The 18207-nt window shown below is 35.6% G+C and overlaps 1 protein-coding gene across 1 annotated transcript in view; it reads left to right on the top strand.

Annotated features, from left to right (window-relative positions):
• Positions 1-18207, top strand: part of TIMP2 (TIMP metallopeptidase inhibitor 2) — a 77290-nt gene that overhangs the window by 39215 nt on the left and 19868 nt on the right. Inside the window, exon 2 of the mRNA XM_074260285.1 lies at positions 9227-9327. Coding sequence (XP_074116386.1) covers positions 9227-9327 — 101 coding nt within the window. The remainder of the gene's footprint in view (positions 1-9226; positions 9328-18207) is intronic.

Here is an 18207-nt window from a genome sequence, read left to right as displayed (position 1 = left end):
CCATACCCGTAGCCCTCTTCCTCTCATAAAGAATTACATGGCATTTGACTTTTGATCTGTTGATATTTTCATTCATTCATTCAGTCATAATTACATGGCATTTAAATTTTGTCTTATCGCTTTTTTCAGTTACGGTTTTGTAGTCACTCTGCATAAATTTCCCTGCTCATTTCACTCTGCATAGGAATTATACTGTGATTCTCTGAAATTCCCATATTCTCATTTCTTATGGCACATATGAAGTATCTACTCATATTTAGGGAAGGAAGGTAGTTCCAGTTCTAATTTCTTAACCTATGAGTATGTGTGTACACACACACACACACACACACACACACACACACACACAGATATCTTAGTTTAAAAAGATATGCATTTCCCGAGAGTGATTTGAATTATCATTTTCTTTGAGCTGGGAGCTAGATGAGTTCAATTCTGGAGTTGTTAAAGGACTATATAAAGACTTAGTAGAATAAATGAGAAGAGTATGAACTGAGCAGAAAAGTGGAGGAAATAATATCCATCTCAATTGGAACTTTAGGTTCAAAGCTAGAAAGAATTTCAGGAGCAAGAGACAAAAAGGAGAAATTGAAAGAAGAGTTAACTGACCCATGGCTGAGAAAGGATAAATTAAGGTTGACTTTCAGGCCTTATTTTAGATTTTAAAACTCAGAACCTACTGGGTAAATTCCCTCTCTCTGAGTCTATCCAATAACAATTGCTATAATATCCTCTAATCATTTATTTTCTTTTTACTGATTTTGCTTCAAACATGTAGTAAGGATTAGATGTAAATATACAAAAATTTAAATTTTCATAGTACAGCAGAGTACCCAAACTCTCTATAAATGTTAAGGATTTTCTTGGGGGGGGAATATAGATTTGAGCTATTATTAGCAATTAGTATTAATGGTAGTTACTATTAATAACTTTTCATCTGATAAGATCATACATAAAATCAAAGATAGATAGACAATAGCCAAGTGTGAAAAGAATTCATCTTCATTCCCTTCCAGAATGAAGAAAAGAGAAGAAAAGATTGAGTGCCTATACCACTTGAACCTATGAGAAGCCCTACCTGCCTAAAATTTAAAACTATTGTTTTAAAGGAACACCTAACTTCATTCTAATGGGAATAATGCAGTCACTTCATTCATTTTGTCTAGCAAAGTCCTTAGCTAATGCTGGAAGATTGAGGTCTCAAAATTATGGTACTGGTATAAATAAGCCTTGGGAAGAAGTGTTTCCATAGCTTTCACTGAAGAGAGTTGGCTCATATTTTCTCTGGCACTGAAAAGAGCACTGTAACATCTCAGCTAAAGATTATACAATATCACCTATGGGCACCTGATGTCAAAGGTATAACTTCTCACTGAACAGTGAGCCTGAGACTTAGAAGACATTGACACATTCGAGAGAGAAGTTACTCTGTGAGCTGTCTAACTCAGCAGCCAAATAAACTTATTGCCCTCTCTCAGCAGCAAATTGAATTATCAAACAGAAAGGCCATACCTTATGAGGAGCAAGCTCTGTTTATCGACCCCATCCAACTTAGATGCTGTGCTTTGTGGGAAGTCAGTCCTATTGAACAGCAGAATCCACCACTCTCATCCATAATGAATTTTGTGAGGAGTCTAGAAAAAGGAGTAAATTTAATTGTGAATTGCTTTTGTCATGTGTTCCCCAAACATATGTACCTCACTACCATTTTAAGAAATACAGTGCATACTAGAAACAATAAATGACAAATGCAGATCTTCTTGACCATTTTTATTTTTCCTTTCAGAACAACAGACTAGAAATAGGAACATGAGGTGAAATTAAAGTCACTGAGTTGACCCCAACTGGAAATGAATTCCTCGAATTTATCCCAAGTATATTCTAGTCCTATAATCCTTTGTACTTAGTATTTGGATAGTCATTTGATTTAGATCTTAAATATAGCGCTGTAATTTCCAGAGTGGATACCATAAAAAGAGAATAATTTAGATTTGGGAGGTCATCTAGTTTAACTCCTTGCCTCTTTTTACAAGCTAGCAAGACATGCAAGTGATTCTGATCCATCAGAGTTATCGCTCCTTATGAGTTTTTTGGGGAAACAGGATTTCATTGTTGTAGATAATTTCTGGTATAGAAATTTCTTCCATTAATATAGGTGACAGTTTGTAATATATAGTCTTAGAATTTAGTAGGATATAGAGTAATTGAGGGATTTGCCCATAGTCACACACCTAGTGTCAGCTTTCCCTGCCTCTGCCCTATGCATTTGGTCACTGATGGGCATTCACAGCAGTGGTAAATATCTTTTAACTATGATCCTCTTTGAAGTGATAAAATAAAATAGGCACTAGGAGTATTGTAAATTGAATATTGTAGGGGGCAGCTAGGTGGCGCAGTGGATAGAGCACCAGCCCTGAATTCAGGAGGACCCGAGTTCAAATGTGGTCTCAGACACTTAACACTTCCTAGCTGTGTGACCCTGGGCAAGTCACTTAACCCCAGCCTCAGAGGGGGAAAAATTGAATATTGTAAAAATAATATTATAGAAATTCAGTTAACAATAAAGAAATTGTCATAGATATTCATCACGGTCACAAAAGTTTTGCTATTTTAATATGTGAATAGCACCCAAGAATTACTAAAGAATGGAGTTTTAACAATAAGGAGGAAGACAAGTTCCCTAGTAGAACTCTAACAAGGCATTAAAAGGAAGACACCATGAGGTAGGAGAATACCATAAAATAGTGGGCTAAATCCATAGAGAAATTTAGCAGTAACCCCAAAAAGGGGCTAGCAGAAGAAAGGGATTACACTATTGATTGATGGGTTAAAGGAACTTAGCTAAATTGGGAATATTATGATCCTATCTATGTTTCAAACTTTCTCTGCAAAGGCCCACCTAGCTATCCAGACCTCATTATTCTTGATCTTTCTCTGATATTCACAATCTTGCCTAAACTAGCAGCTTAATCTCTTGAGGATTTTTACATTGGAAATAGCAGAATCTTAGAGTTGGAAGTGCCCTCATGAGTAATCTTTCTTGTCTAGTAAAGAAAGCATGCTGAGTTCTGGCCCTGCTAAGTATAGTTTGAGTTTAGGGGACATTTCCTTCTGTTAGGTTTGATTTGGAAGGACTGTCTATTCAGCAAGAAAGATTTTCAGACTAAACTATGTTTCTCTCCTGGTCCTTAGAGGGGAGAGTCTTTTCGAAGGTAATTGAGAATTTGTGACCTGTGGGAGAAATCTCCCTCCTCACTCCCAAATGCTTTTTCAGGTAGGGTTAATGTGACTTGTGACTTTTAGCATCGCCTTCCCATCGTTCATTTCTTTCTCCATTCATCATTGGAATTTGTATGGCTGCTTAATTGCAGTGGAAAATTCACTGGAAATATCCTGTTTGTCATTTAAAGTCCCTCACAGTCTGTTTTTCCAGGTTGATTAAACATCACTTCTCACTTCTCATTCTAGTTAAACTGACCAACGTCTTCATGTTTCCCATATTGTTCATGTTTGGAATGTTCTTCAACTTCTGGAACCCTTAAGTTCTTTCAGTGGTGAACTCCTGGTCCACCTTTCCTCATTTTTTCAAAGTTGTTTATGTACACAAAAATTTCTTATTTGAGGAGATTTATATTCTCCATTTAAGGCAGCCAGGCATTTTAAGGCACAGTGGATAGTATGCCAAGTCTAGAGTCAGGAAGATATATTCAAATCTAGCCTTAGACACTTCCTAGCTATGTGTCCCTGGGCAAGTCACTATTTGCTTCAGTTTTCTCATCTGTAAAATGAGTGGGAGAAGGAAATGGCAAATCACTCTAATATGTTTGCTAAGAAAGCTCTAAAAAGGTCACAAAAAGTTGAACATGACTCCAAAAACACCCTGCATTTGCTCATCTACAAGCATATTTTATTCCATTATGTTAAGGTCTTGAGAGTAGAAATTCACTTATGCATTTATTATCTTCTGTGATCTAGCACAGTGCCTAAAACTTGGTAAACACTTAAATTTAATGATTGAAAAATTGCACCTAAGGAAGGCAGGTGGGTGAAAGATCTTGGAGAGCCATCCTAGAGTATTGAATAAATTAGAGCTGTTTAATCTGGAGAAGTGAAGACTTTTAGGGAGACATGATGCATCTGAGAATTTGAATAATTTTTAATATGGAAAACTTATTCTCTTTGCCGTAGAGGTGAAAACCAGGAGTAATGGTTGGGATTGTCAATAGACAAATTTAGGCATATTTCTAGAATTGGTAAATGGTTCCTAACTATTAAAACTGCCCAAAAGAGGAATGGTCTGTCTCTGCTAGACACAATGGGCTGCCCTTCATTAAAGGTCTTTGAGCAGAAGCTGCATAGAGCATTTATCTGTTAGGTACTTGCCTTAGTACAGTGCCTGTACAGTACAGTGCATGTAGTAGGTTAACAAATGCTTGTTGTTAGGTTGGCTTAGACATCCACTGTGATCTCTTTCTACTCTAAGGTTCTGGGGTTCTGTGGATCATTTTCCCTGGACTTTTGAATCTCCACCTTCCTAGGTGTTTTTTGTTTGTTTGTTTGTTTGTTTGTTTTTGTTTTCATTTCAAATCCTGTTGGCTTGATAGAAATTGTTTTTACAGGCTTCTTGAGGGGGGAAATGACATCATGTGGTCTCTTCAGCTGAGCTAACCCAGAGTGGTGGAGGGAAATGGGTTTTGGTAACTCATGCTTTTAATTCAGTTGACGTTTGGCATTCCAATAGCAAACGTCTGGCAATAAATTTGCCAAGCAGTATATCACTTTTGATCTCAAACCCAAATATTGTGTTAATGGCAAAAATAAAATCTGAACCAAGTAAAGGAAAGGCTGGGGTTTTTTTTCTGGCTGGATGCAGCTGTAACAATAGATGGGTTAAGAATACTTCTCTTCTTGTTTGTAAAACCATAGAGCAAGGGTTCTTAAATTTGTGTGTATCATGGACTCCTTTGACAATCTGTAGAGATTGTGGACCCTTTCTCAAAATGTATCCAGAATTATAAAAGAAACCAATTTCATTAATTTCATTTTGTAAATCATCAAAAAAAATTTTTACTTGCTTTTTTTCTCCCCTACAGCAATTTGGGTTAAGTGACTTGCCCAGAGTCATATAGCTAGGAATATACTTTATCTGAGGCCAGATTTGAAATCAGGTCCTCCTGACTTCAAGGCTAGTGCTCTATTTACTGCACCATCTACTTTCCCCCAAATTTTTTTTTAAAAAACAAGTTAACAAGATCCCAGAAATAAGAACCCTAGATTCACATGTACTTGGCTAATACCCTCACAAGTGAGAGAGGTTCTATGTTATGCAAAGCATTTTGCATTAGAGGAGCCTATCTCTATGGGCTATAGAAGCAGGTAGGTGTTTAGTGAATAGAGTGTTAAACTGAAGTCAAAAAGACCTGAACTCAATTTAGGGAGTGAATGAGTTCTCCTAATAGCTAAAGGTTTATCCGTTTATGAATAAAAACTTTTTTTTTTCATATTTTTAACCAATACGGAAGAAAATCTTTCAAAAATATCATGTCCTACCCACCTCTCATGATATCTTTTGTTTTCTTCTTTATCAGAATATACTGAACAAAATCTAAACTTTTTTTTTGATGACTCAGGAATCTTATTATGAACATCTTTTTGTACTTAGCTGGTATATGGTTATGCCTCCATAGCCAATGAAGTATAAGGTATCATTTGTGCCTGTTCTGAATATCCCTCTTTCACTGTGCTTTTTGAGTTCTTAAGTCTGTGGTTTACAGTTTTTTCCTGTCTTTTTCCTTGTTGTCAGCTGTCAGTTCTTTCTGTTATCAATACAACTGCCATCATAGTCCTTCTTCTTTCCCTTTTAAATTGACTACTTCTAATATGTTATGGGCTTATAGAAACCTCAGAATTAAGCTTATTTGAATTGTGTGTAAAGTAGGAGAAAAGCCACACTGAGTGAAGACCTCCCTAGTCATTCCTTCTGACTGCCTAGAGGTTTTTCTGCTTCCTTCCCTCATTCGTGCTGAATCAGCTGGTATTGTCAGAAAAATGAGTTCCTGATAGCTGAGGCATTACTATATTCAACTTTATGGTTGTAATATTATGCTTATCTGATAAGCAATGGTACAAGAATCAGTGATCATACTATATGAATAACACATCATGAAGTCTGATGGGACAAATGAGTATTAAAATTAAATAAAATGTCAAAAGTCTGACCTGTTTACTTAATTATCATATAGCATACAAACTTATGAGACATTTAATTAGGCATAGATGAGAGAAAATGGAAAGGTACACAGATAAACTTCACTTTTGTAGCCACCCAATCCTGCTCGTTTTGGTGACTCTGGAAGTGTCCTGCTGACAGAACAGCTGAAATGCTTCCACCCTAGCTTTTAAGGCATAAACCTTTTGGTTTATTTGGGACTGGGACTAAAGAGTCACAGATTATTAGAGTTTAAAATATTCTCAAAATTAGTTCTGCTCTTCAGAGGAGAAAATGAAAGCCCAAAATAGAGAAGGAGCTTGTCAAAGTTCATACAGCTTATTAGTAGCAGAGCTGGGACTCAAATTCAGATCTGATTTTTGTCTCCTCAGGGCTCAGCCAGGTCATATGAGGAAGGAATTCTTAGAGCAAGTGAGTTGATTCCCAGAAACTTGAGGAATTTCAGAAATCAGAATTAAGCCAGAATTTCTTCCCTTTTTGCTTATGTTACAGTAATCCCCAACCCTCTGAACTAATGATGATAAAATTGTCTCTATGTTCTTAGACTTAGTATTTTGATCCTTAAATCCTTCTCCAAAGCAGCTCGAGGATTTGTGTGGCATCTACAAATGACTAGACTTGGAATCAGGAAAGACCTGGCTTCATTATCAGCTCCAGGGTATCAGGTGGCAGGACATGTGGCTTCAAATTTAATGAGGATTATTTTTGTCTGTTACTCATAGAATGCTCAATTTGGAAAGTACCTTAGTGCAATAATTTCTAACACCTTATAATTATGCTTTGTAATTTGGGTTTTAAAAAATTACATCATTCATGTTAGCTTTCCCCCCATTTTTCTTCATTACAAAGAGGGGTTTTTTGATAAAGGGAAAGAATAACATTGTGAAATATAGGTGATATAAAAGATATCAATAAAATTTTATTTTAAAAGCTAAATCAAGAAATTGGACATTTTGGGAAAATTTGGCCACTTTTCATTCCAGAAATTTACAACTGGGCATGTAAAGATTCTTTCTGCTTATTCTCACCTTTTCCAGTAAAACTGATCTGTGAGAAGACTATTTTTCTTGGGATTTTTCTGTATCCTTTCTGATTTGAGAACTAAGTATCCAAGAAGAATGCAAATTCCTTTAGGGAATTTTCATCTTTTTCATCTTATTTTTGTTTTCTCTAGTACAGAAGTGTCAAATACTCTGCTCGTGGACAGCATTGTGAACCACAACACTCCTAAATACTATCCAAACCAGATTAAAACATAACTGGGAAGTTTTTACCAACATTAGAGCAATAAATATTAACAAAAAGCCTACAACAGCATATTCAAATATTATATACTTGATCAGCTTGGATTTATAACCTGGTAGGTTCAATGTTGGGAAAACTATAGACACAGTAAATCAGGTGGAAAAACAAAAATAATAAAAACAGACTGATCATATTAATACAAGTAATCTTTTGATAAAATACAATTTGTTAGAAACACTTAAAAGTAAAGGAGCAATTGCATATTTTCTTAATGTGATAAATATATCTGTCTAAGCCTTCTTAATAAGATCATGGATAAAGCAATTATATCCTTTCTTTCATATAGTTCTAGATAGGTTTGCTGTATCAAGAAAAAATAAAGAGAAATTGAAATAATACTCATAGGTGAAGAGACCACAAGAAAAGTTTGAAGAATTTATATCACATTTCTTTACATCTTATGGCTTCAGATTGTGGATTCCCAGGCAAAGAAATTTGGAAGTAATATAAGGGACAGATGGAGAGGGGAAAATCACAACCTTTCTAAAACTTGAAATATGAGAATGATAATACCTATAGTATCTACCTCACAATGTTGTTACCACTAAATGAGATTGTGTTTGAAAAAGCATTTTATAAATAATAAGATGCTATATAAATGTCAGCTATTGTTATTATGAGGCAGCTGATGGATTAGTGCCAGACCTGATATCAGGAATACTCACCTTTCTGAGCTTAAATCTGGCCTCAGACACTTATTAGTTGTATGACCTTGGGCAAGCCACCAAACCTTTATCTTCATCTATAAAATGAGCTGAAGAAGGAAATGGCAAACCACTCCAGAGTCTTTTCCAAGAAAATCCCAGATGGAATTTGAGTTTGACACAACTTCAATGACAGCAATAACAACAAATTGTTATTCATTTGCATATTTGGAAATCAATGTTTCTCTTCCACCACCAAGCACATTATAAAGTATTTTTTAATTGAATGAGTGAATGTTAGCCCTTAGGAACAAGGGATAGCAGATTATAGTTGAGATTTACATACAGCATTATTATTATCTTCTCCCAAATCCATCTCTCCTTTAAACTTATCTTTTGAGAGCACCTTTCAGACAGCCAGAATTCTAACTTAAGTTCAGGGTCAGCCTTGACTAATTCCCTTTTTGTTACCCTCCTTGACCAGGCTTGGTATTTCTACTGTCAAATTGGTAATTCTACTTCCATATTTCACTCATGTTTTCCTTCCACTTATATAATCACCAACCTGCTTCAAAATTGCATATATTGCCTGTGCCTTGGCAACAGTTTCCAAATTGGAAAACTAGCTTCTAGTCCCCCCTCCAATCTATCTATAGAAGTGGTGTCAAACTAAAGTAGCCAAACTGAACATAAATCTCTGCTGCCTGTATATTGACTTAGAAAACCACATATTAACATTATCTGCATCCTATTGTATTTTTATTAATTTTGTTAAATAATTCTCAATTACCTTTTAACCTAGTTCTAGCAATAGTAAGAATATTGTGGATCTCAATGTGGCTCTGTCTTATGTCATGGTTGACACCTGAAGTGAAGCAATGCTCTTTTTTGCCTCATGATGGGCAAAGAGAAGGAAACCTAATCCACTGTTCCTTATTCTCCCTTCTAGCAGCCAATCAAGCACCAAAATAAGACCTGGGCTGCTACTTCCAGTCATCCACCTTGCTGATATGTTCAGGTTTCCTAATTATCTCTTTGTTTCTTGTAGTGATCAGAGCCAAAGCTGTCAGCGGGAAAGAAGTAGATTCTGGAAATGATATTTATGGAAACCCCATCAAAAGGATTCAATATGAGATCAAACAGATAAAGGTAACCAATGACTTCACAACATAAGGCTGTCTTTCTAGTTTTATTTCTAGGATAGTTGATTAACATTTTTACAATCAATGGTTCAGACAAAGGTTTCATTTCTACAATATATAGAGAAGTGACTGAAATTTATAAGAATTCAAGCCATTCTCTAATTGATAAAGGGTCAAAGGATATGAACAGAAAATTTTCAGATGATGAAATTGAAACTTTCTAATCATATGAAAAGGTGCTCCAAATCACAGATCACAGAAATGCAAATTAACAACTCAGATACCACTAAACAGCTTTTAGATTATCTTTTCCTGTCATCTTAGCTAATGACGATTGTTGGAGGGGATGTGAAAAAACTGGGACACTAATATATTGTTGGTGGATTTGTGAACTGATCCCACCATTCTGAAGAACAATTTGGAACTTTATCCAAAGGGCTATCAAACTGTGCATAACCTTTGATCCAGCAGTGTTTCTACTGGCTTATATTTCAAAGAGATCTTAAAGGAGGGAAAGGGACCCACATGTGCAAGAATGTTTGTGGCAGCCCTTTTTGAAGTATCAAAAAACTGGAAACTGAGTGGATGCCCATCAGTTGGAGAATGGCTGAATAAGTATATTATATAAATATGGTATATGAATGTTATAGAATATTATTGTTCTATAAGAAACAATCAGCAGGATGATTTCAGAGAGGCCTGGAGAGACTTAAATGAACTGATGCTGAGTGAAATGAGCAAAACCAGCAGAACGTTGTACATGCCAATGGCAAGATTATAAAATGATCAATTCTGATGGACGTGGTTGTTTTCAGCAATGAGATGATTGAGACCAGTTCCAATGATCTTGTGATGAAGAGAGCCATCTACCCTCAGAGAGAGGGTTGTGGGGAGTGAGTGTGGATCACAACATAGCATTTTCACTTCTTTTATTATTTGCTCGCATCTTATTTTTTCTCATTTTTTTTCTTTTTGATCTGATTTTTTCTTATGCAGCAAGATAATTGTATAAATAGGTATGCATATATTAGATTGAACATTTTTATCATGTTTAATATATATTGAATTACTTGCCATCTAGGGGAGGGGGGTGGGAGGAAGGGGAGGAAAATTAGAACACAAGATTTTGCAAGAGTTAGTGTTGAAAAATTATCCATGTGTATGTTTTGAAATGAAAAAGCTTTAATTAAAAAAACAAACAAACAAACAAACAAACAAACAAAAAAAAAAACAACTCCTGAGTTCAAATTCTGCCTCATACACTTAATAATTTGAGAAAACTTGGGCAAGACACTTAACTACTCTCAGCCTCAGTTTCCTCATATATAAGGAGATGGTAACCATTTACCAGGATTGTTGTGTGGATCAAATGACAAAATGTATATATGGTACTTTGCAAGCATCAGAGTACTATATAAATGCCAACTGTCATAATTCATCATTATAGATGAATGTAACTAATCACTTAAATACTATCTATATGCCAGGGAGGCAGGAAGGTAAAGAGCACTAGGCCCTCAATAAAATCTGAGTTCAAACTTGGCCTCAGATATTGGGAAAGGAAACGGCAAATTCTCCAGTATCTTTGCCAAGAAAACTCCATGGGCAGCCTTGGATGCTCTTGGTTCACAGGATCATGAAGAGTCAGAGAAAACGGAACAATAACAACGTTCCAGAACTGTACCAGGTGCCAAGAACATAAAACCAAAAGTAAATTAGTTTCTGCTCTCAGAAAAACTTATTTGAGGATAAAATATAAACTTTCATCACAGAAACACAGATGACACTAAAGTTCTTTTTTGTTTCTGGCTTTTATCATCATTATTATCAGGAGGAGCTGGGGCAAGTGGCAGGTAATTAGATAATAAATTTGTAAAATGAGGTATTTATAAAATATTTTAAACTTTAATGTGCTATATAAATGTTAGCTATTTTAATTAATATACCAACAACTATGAAAATTTACACAAAGTAATATTGGAAGAAGGCAGTAGTGGTAGAAGGGTGCACTTGGGATTAATTCTGGGAGAAAAATGTGTATTCTAAGAAGTGAAAGATGAAGAGGGTTTTGCAAAAGTGGAGATGGACTATATTGTACATGTCATGGATGAGACGCAATAAAAAGATTAATTTGAATGTACTGTATTACTCATGAAGTGAAATCATGTTTAATAAGGATAAGAAGATAAGTTTGGGCTAGATAGTGAACACGAGTTGATATTTAACTAGAGATGTTAGGGAATCATTAAAGTTTATTAACTTGATTAGACCTGAACTTTGTCAATTACTTTGGTATTTGTGTGCATGATGAACTTGGAATGGGAAGAGACTTGAGGTAAGATCAGTTGGTAACCCCAACTTGTTGTTTTTCCAGAAAGGGTGAGAAGAAAGGTATGGATACAAAAGATGTAGTGTACAAAAGTGTAGATAGAGGCAAACAGACTTGGCCATTTATTTACTATGGAGTAAGAGGGAGAAATCAAAGATGCTGCTGATGCTAAGCAGCTTCAAGGTGAATTATGCCCTTGACAGGAGCAGGGAAGCACTGAGGAGATTATATATTAAAATAATTTTGTAGTATGATCCCCTTTATTTAAAGAAGAAATTTCTTAATCAAATCTACTTTTCAAAATATGTTATGAAGCATATCTTTTCACTTTTATATTGAAGTCATATTGAAAATTCACAAATGAAGCCACATTGAGCATGGTGATGTTAAATTGTATTTTTACAGAGTTTGAAAATGGGGGGTGGAGAGAAGCTTAAGACTATAGGGCACTGAAGCCAAGATGGGGAAGAATGCAAGGCTTAAGTTTAATAAAAGAGTAACTAAAGAGTGTGAATCAGGAACTGAGGTACTGAGGAAATCTCAGAATGAAGAATATAGAAGGAATCTGCTTGGGGATGAAGAAGGACTGGTCTTGGGAAGATCAGTCAAAGGGAATTATAAAACACTGATCATGGTAGTCACAAGTAGGTTATATACATAGGCTCTAATATTTCTAGTGATGGCAGATTTTCATATTAACAGCAATTCTTGAGAAACAGATTAGAAGATATTCTTAAGGCACACATTTGATTATTTCATCACCAGATTAACAATCTTAACTAGTTCCTTATTTCCTCTGTAGGGGCAGCTAAGTGGCAGGATAGAGAGTGCCAGGCTTGGGGTCAGGATGACTCATCTACCTGACTTGAAATCTGGCCTCAGATTGTTGCCAGCTGGTTGACCCTGGACAAGTCACTTTTCTTCAGTTCTTCATCTGTACAATGAGCTGGAGCAGGAAATGGCAAAACATTTCAGTAATTCCACCCAAAAAGCCCTTATGTGATCATGAGGAGTCAGGCACAACTGAAAATGATTGAGTGATATTTCCTCTATAATAAAATAAATATTCCTCTGTTGGAATGTATTTAAGTATCTTCACAGTTCGGACTCCAGTTTTTCTTCCTTGAGTTATCACATAATTCCCTTTCTACTCTGTGTTCCAGTCAATAACATACCTTATTATTTGCAGTAGCATTTCATTCCCCATTTCTCTGCCTTGGTACAGAATGTGCCTCATCTTTGAAACATTTTCCCTCTTCAATATCACCTTTTGGAATCCCTTATACTTCTTTTTTTTTCCCCCCTGAGGCTGGGGTTAAGTGATTTGCCCAGGGTCACACAGCTAGGAAGTGGTAAGTGTCTGAGACCAAATTTGAACTCGGGTCCTCCTGAATTCAAGGCTGGTGCTCTATCCACTGCACCTCCTAGCTGCCCCTCCCTTATGCTTTTCAAAAGTTAGCTTAAATTGTGCCTGCTATAACAAGCTTTTCTTGATTTTCCCAGCATTCTCCTCCTAACCCATTATATAACATATAATAACTTATTAAATATACTTACTATAAAAATATAATAAATTTATATTTATTTGTACATACTTTGTGTTACTCATCAATGTGCCTTGTACTTTTTCTGTAGAACATAAGCTCCCCAAGGACAGATCATTTCATTTACCTCATTGTGCCCCTAGAATCTTGCATGGTACATTGGCACAGAAAATTTGGCTCTTGGCCATAATTTGTCAATTCTCTGTACTAGAAGATTTCCAAGTTCTGTCCTAGGTACGATAGTCCATTATTCTCATGTGCCTATACTTGCTCATGAAGTTCATCACCAATCCACTGAAATTGAGAATCAGTTTTTTTTATCTTTTCTTACTCTGTGATCTATCCTTCCAATTGTATAATGCTCATACCTGCAGTGCTCTGCCTTCCCTCTGGGAATCCTGAGGTCCCTGTAAGGATCAGCTGGAATGCTTTCCCCAGAAGTCCCAGGCCTGAAATTATTTCTTACCTATTTTGTATTTACTTATTGAGTACATAGTCTTCCCACCCTCACTGCTTAATAAGGCAAGGTAAAGGCTGATTTTTTTTTTCATTTTAATTTTTAATAGTATTTTATTTTTCCAAATACATGCAAGAATGCCTCGACATTCACCTTTGCAAAATCTTGTTCCAAATTTTTCTCCCTCCTGACTCTCCCCATTCCCAAGACAGTTAGCAGTCTAACATAGATATCTGCAGTTCTTCTAAATATATTTTCATATTCATCATGCTGCAAAAGAAAAATCAGATCAAAAGGGGAAAAAAAAAAACATGAGAAAAAAGGTGAAAATATTATGCTTTGATCCACACTCAGTCTTCATAATTTTCTCTCACGTTTCAGACAGCACTTTCCATTCCAAGTCTATTGGTATTTTTTTCGAATCACCTCATTGTTGAAAAGAGCCAAATCCATCAAAGCTGATCATTCCATAACCTTGTTGTAATTGTTTATAATGTTTTCTTGGTTCTGTTTTCCAGGCTTTTCTGAAATCAGCCTGCTCATCATTTCTTATAAAACAATAATATTTCATTACATTCATATACCATAACATTCCCCAACAGCTGGGCATCCACTCAATTTCTACTTCCTTGCCTCAGCAAAAAGGCTTGCTGCAAACATTTTTACACATGTGGAGGCCTGATTTTGTTTTTGCCCTTGCACTAAATAGTAAATGCTTAATTGAGGGTTAGAATATTCTGGCAAGGTAAGCTTTGTGAATTGAGATCTAAGCTGAAAGTTACAAAAGTGGGATGTGAAAAAGGGGAGGAAGAGAAGCAGCTGTTCCATGGGGAGATGATAACATGAGGAAAGCAAGGAGGTCAGAACAAGAAAGAGACTGATCTACCTAAAGTACAAAATGTTTTTGAGGAAATAGATGGAAATAAGATTGGGGAAAGAAAGTTGGGCAGAATGATTGAGGACCTTGAAAACTGGTCAGATGAGTTGGGAATTCTCTGATAAGAAATAAGGAGTCGTTGACAGTTTTGGAACAAGGGAGTGACATGATGTTGTCAGTAATATGGAAGGAAGATTAATCTGGTAAAGCTATGCAGGATGGTTAGAATCAGAGAAGCCAGCTAGGAGGCTGTTGAAATAATCCAGGAGTAATGTGATAAGAGACTGGACTGTTGTGATGATAGTGATAATAACTAGCATTTTTAATTCCTACTGTGTTTCAGGCACAGTGCTAAGTAGTTTACAATTATCTTATTTAATCCCCAATGCTGTGAGGCAGGTGTTATTATTATCCCCATACTACATTTGATTTTAGTAAGTGGAGGTGGTACATATCTTTCTGAATTAAAATCAATCCTTTACTTAATGACAATTATTTATCTGAACGTTGTTTAACCCATAAAGCAAATGTCTGATGGAAATTCTTCTGCTGGAATGTTACTGTGGTACCATCTTCCAGTAAGATGATGGTACTAACAAAGACAGGGGAGTTGGGAGAGTTAGTTTATGGAGGTGAGGAAGGAAGATGACTTTCAGTTTGGATTGTTGCAAGATATTAAAGTGGGAATTTCTATCTATCCATTAGAGATTACAGGATTAGTGTTACATAGATAGGTTTCAACAAAGGAGGGGCAGCTAGAAAATACCAGGCCTAGGGTAAAGAGGACCAGTTCAAATTTGGCCTTAGGCACTTACTAGTGTGATCTTGGACAAGTCCCTTAACCCAGATTGCCTCAAAATAGCTACATAAATAAATAAAAAGGATGGGGAGAGAAAAATATAATATTGCTAGTCTACAGAGAGTGGAAGAGACATTGATAATCAAAATAGGTTAAATGTATAATATTAACACAATAACTTCGAAACATTTGAGTTTGTTCCTACCTTAGATCCTTCATTCATAAAGTAGGAAAGAGAAGGTCTTTTCTGACTTCACTGAAGTATTTTGTAAATTAAGGTAATAATGTTCGTATAGCACTGTTGACTCTTGAGAGTGAATATATTTTTGTCATCAGCAACATGACATTAGCATTATATGTTAAAGATTTTATATATATATTTCCTGCTTGGCTTCTGAGGATAGAAGTAAGAGAGAAATTAAACAAGCAGATTTAGGTTTGATTTCAGGAAAAAACTTCCTAAGAATTTAGGTGTGAAATAGTTAATACTAGTATTTATTTAGCAATTTAAAATTTGCAATTCTCTTTACCTATATTATATATCATTTGATTTTCACACAAAAAAAAGTAGAGGTAGATTCTATTGTTATTTTTATTTTAAAGAAAGTGAAGCTAGGAGAGGTTTAGCTTGATTTACTTATTTGGGGCCATAAAAGCTAGTAAGAGCATGAGGACTTAGTTCTTCTTGGCTCTTAAGTCCAACATTTCATCCGCTGCAACTTTGAGCTGTCAAAAATACTGTTGCTAACTTGACAAGTGTCAACTCCCTTCTCAGTGGGGACTGAGTACTTTTCAGGTGTGTTATTAAGGAAGTTGAACTGAGTGGCCTCTGAGATGCTGTGATTCTGATTATATAGTGTTATCTATTGCCAATTTAAAATTAGTGTTGACATGGTTAGAACTTTGTGGTGCAGTGGATAGAGTGCTGAGCCTGAAGTCACAAAGACCTATCTTTCTAAGTTCAAATTCAGCCTCAGATACTTACTGTTTGACTCTGAGGCAAGTCACTTTAAACCCGTTTGTCTCAGTTTTCTCATTTTTCAAATAAGCTAGAGAAGGAGATGGCAAATCACTACAGTATTCTTGCCAAGAAAATCCCAAATGGGATCAGGAAGAATTTGCAATAATTGAATGACAACAAATATAATAATAATACTAGTTAAAATTTATATAATGCTTACTATATGCCAGGCATTGTGCTAAAGTGCATTACAATTATTTGATCCTCATGTCAGCCTTGGGATATACATGCTATACTCCTCATTACAGATGAGGAAACTGAGGCAAATGGGTAAAGTGATTTGTCTAGGGTCACATAGCTGTGCCTGAGGCAAATTCTTTCTGACTTAAATTCAACTTTGATCAACTGCTACCTAGCTGCCTGCCTAAGAATATGAGGGGGGGAAAATCACAACAGTTTTAGCTCATAAAAGTTTCCACGATATAGAGCCCAATGATGATTTCAGTCCTGTATCTGTACAATACAGCTCTAACAGTTATGTGAAGGTTTTAGCTGTTCTACATAGAGTTCATCTCTTGGACACCTCCAGGATAATCTCTCTGCTTTTTTTCTGCCTCAGTCTACCCCCTACTCCAGCATCCTTGTGCCATGGTACTGCTTGAACAGAATTTTCATCCCTTCCTTTTGTTATGATTTAGTGCTGGGTAACATGGTTATTTTGCAGCAGAACCTCTGTTCACTTTGTACAGGTGTACCTCATTTTACACTGTAGCTGTATCCCTGAAACATGGCATAAATCAAAGCTGTAAGTAGGAGAGCGTAACCATGGATGGTATCTAAATCTTTGGGCCCCTAAATTCCCAGAGGGCTGAGGACATTATCCCTGAGTGGGCTTCCTCTCAATCATTAACCATATCACCAGCTCCCCTTAACCCTTTTTTCTCTCTCCCCCATCTTCTCAGTATTATTCACTCAGTCCTTAAGTAGCATAGATAGCTTGTGATGTGTGCTTCCTCCCCCTGGTGGCCACATCCCTCAGATAAGGCTCCTTGCTCAGGCCCAATATTCCTAGCTATTCTTTTGCCTTAAAGGTTTTATAAATCAAATATTATTTGAAACAATTGTATGGACTTGGTGTCAGAAGCAACACCTGAGTTTGAATGCTACCTCAGATAGGATTACTAGCTGAGACCGAGAGCAGCATTAATCTCAGTTTTCTCATCTTTGACTTCTCTCTTTTAAAACTTTTTCTCTGTATTTTTTCACTTCTTTTTTTTACATCAATATATATTTATGGAATAAAACAAGCATTTCCATAACATAGTAGAATAAAAAAGATGGAATTGCAAACCTACAATACATATGTTCCTTTCAAATATACAATAAAATTATCATGTAACTTTTTTGATTTATCTTAATCTTTAAAATGAGAATAATAATGTAAGGATAAAATGAAATACATAATGTAAAATTTTTTGCAAACCTTAAAACACCATTTTAAAGCTAGCTATCATCATCATTATTATTATTTTCCCATTTATTAAATGATCATTTCAGAGATATTTTTGTTTCTAACTTTATTCAATCATCTATACATTCTTTTTCTTTTTTAGGTTTATCTGCCTTACCCAAATACTAGGTAATTAATTGTCCATAAACACATACTTTACATCTACCAGAAAATTCTTAAAACCTCCAAGTAAATCCATTATATCTCTTGGTAATGTTCACCCCTTGATTTTATAGCCTTATTTTATAAGTTGTATTTCTTTTTATTATAATTTTCTTAAAATACTAATTGTGATGAAAGAGCAAATTAGAGAATATTAGACTACTCCATGATGGGTGGATTTAGAAGTCTCTGATAAGTTTCTTTAAAGGGAGAACTGGGCAACTGGGCAATCCCTTTCAAAGATTCAC

The sequence above is a fragment of the Sminthopsis crassicaudata genome, chromosome 4 (assembly GCF_048593235.1).
Source record: "Sminthopsis crassicaudata isolate SCR6 chromosome 4, ASM4859323v1, whole genome shotgun sequence".
Taxonomy (NCBI): Eukaryota; Metazoa; Chordata; class Mammalia; order Dasyuromorphia; family Dasyuridae; genus Sminthopsis; species Sminthopsis crassicaudata.
This window is presented reverse-complemented; position numbering and strand designations above follow the sequence as displayed.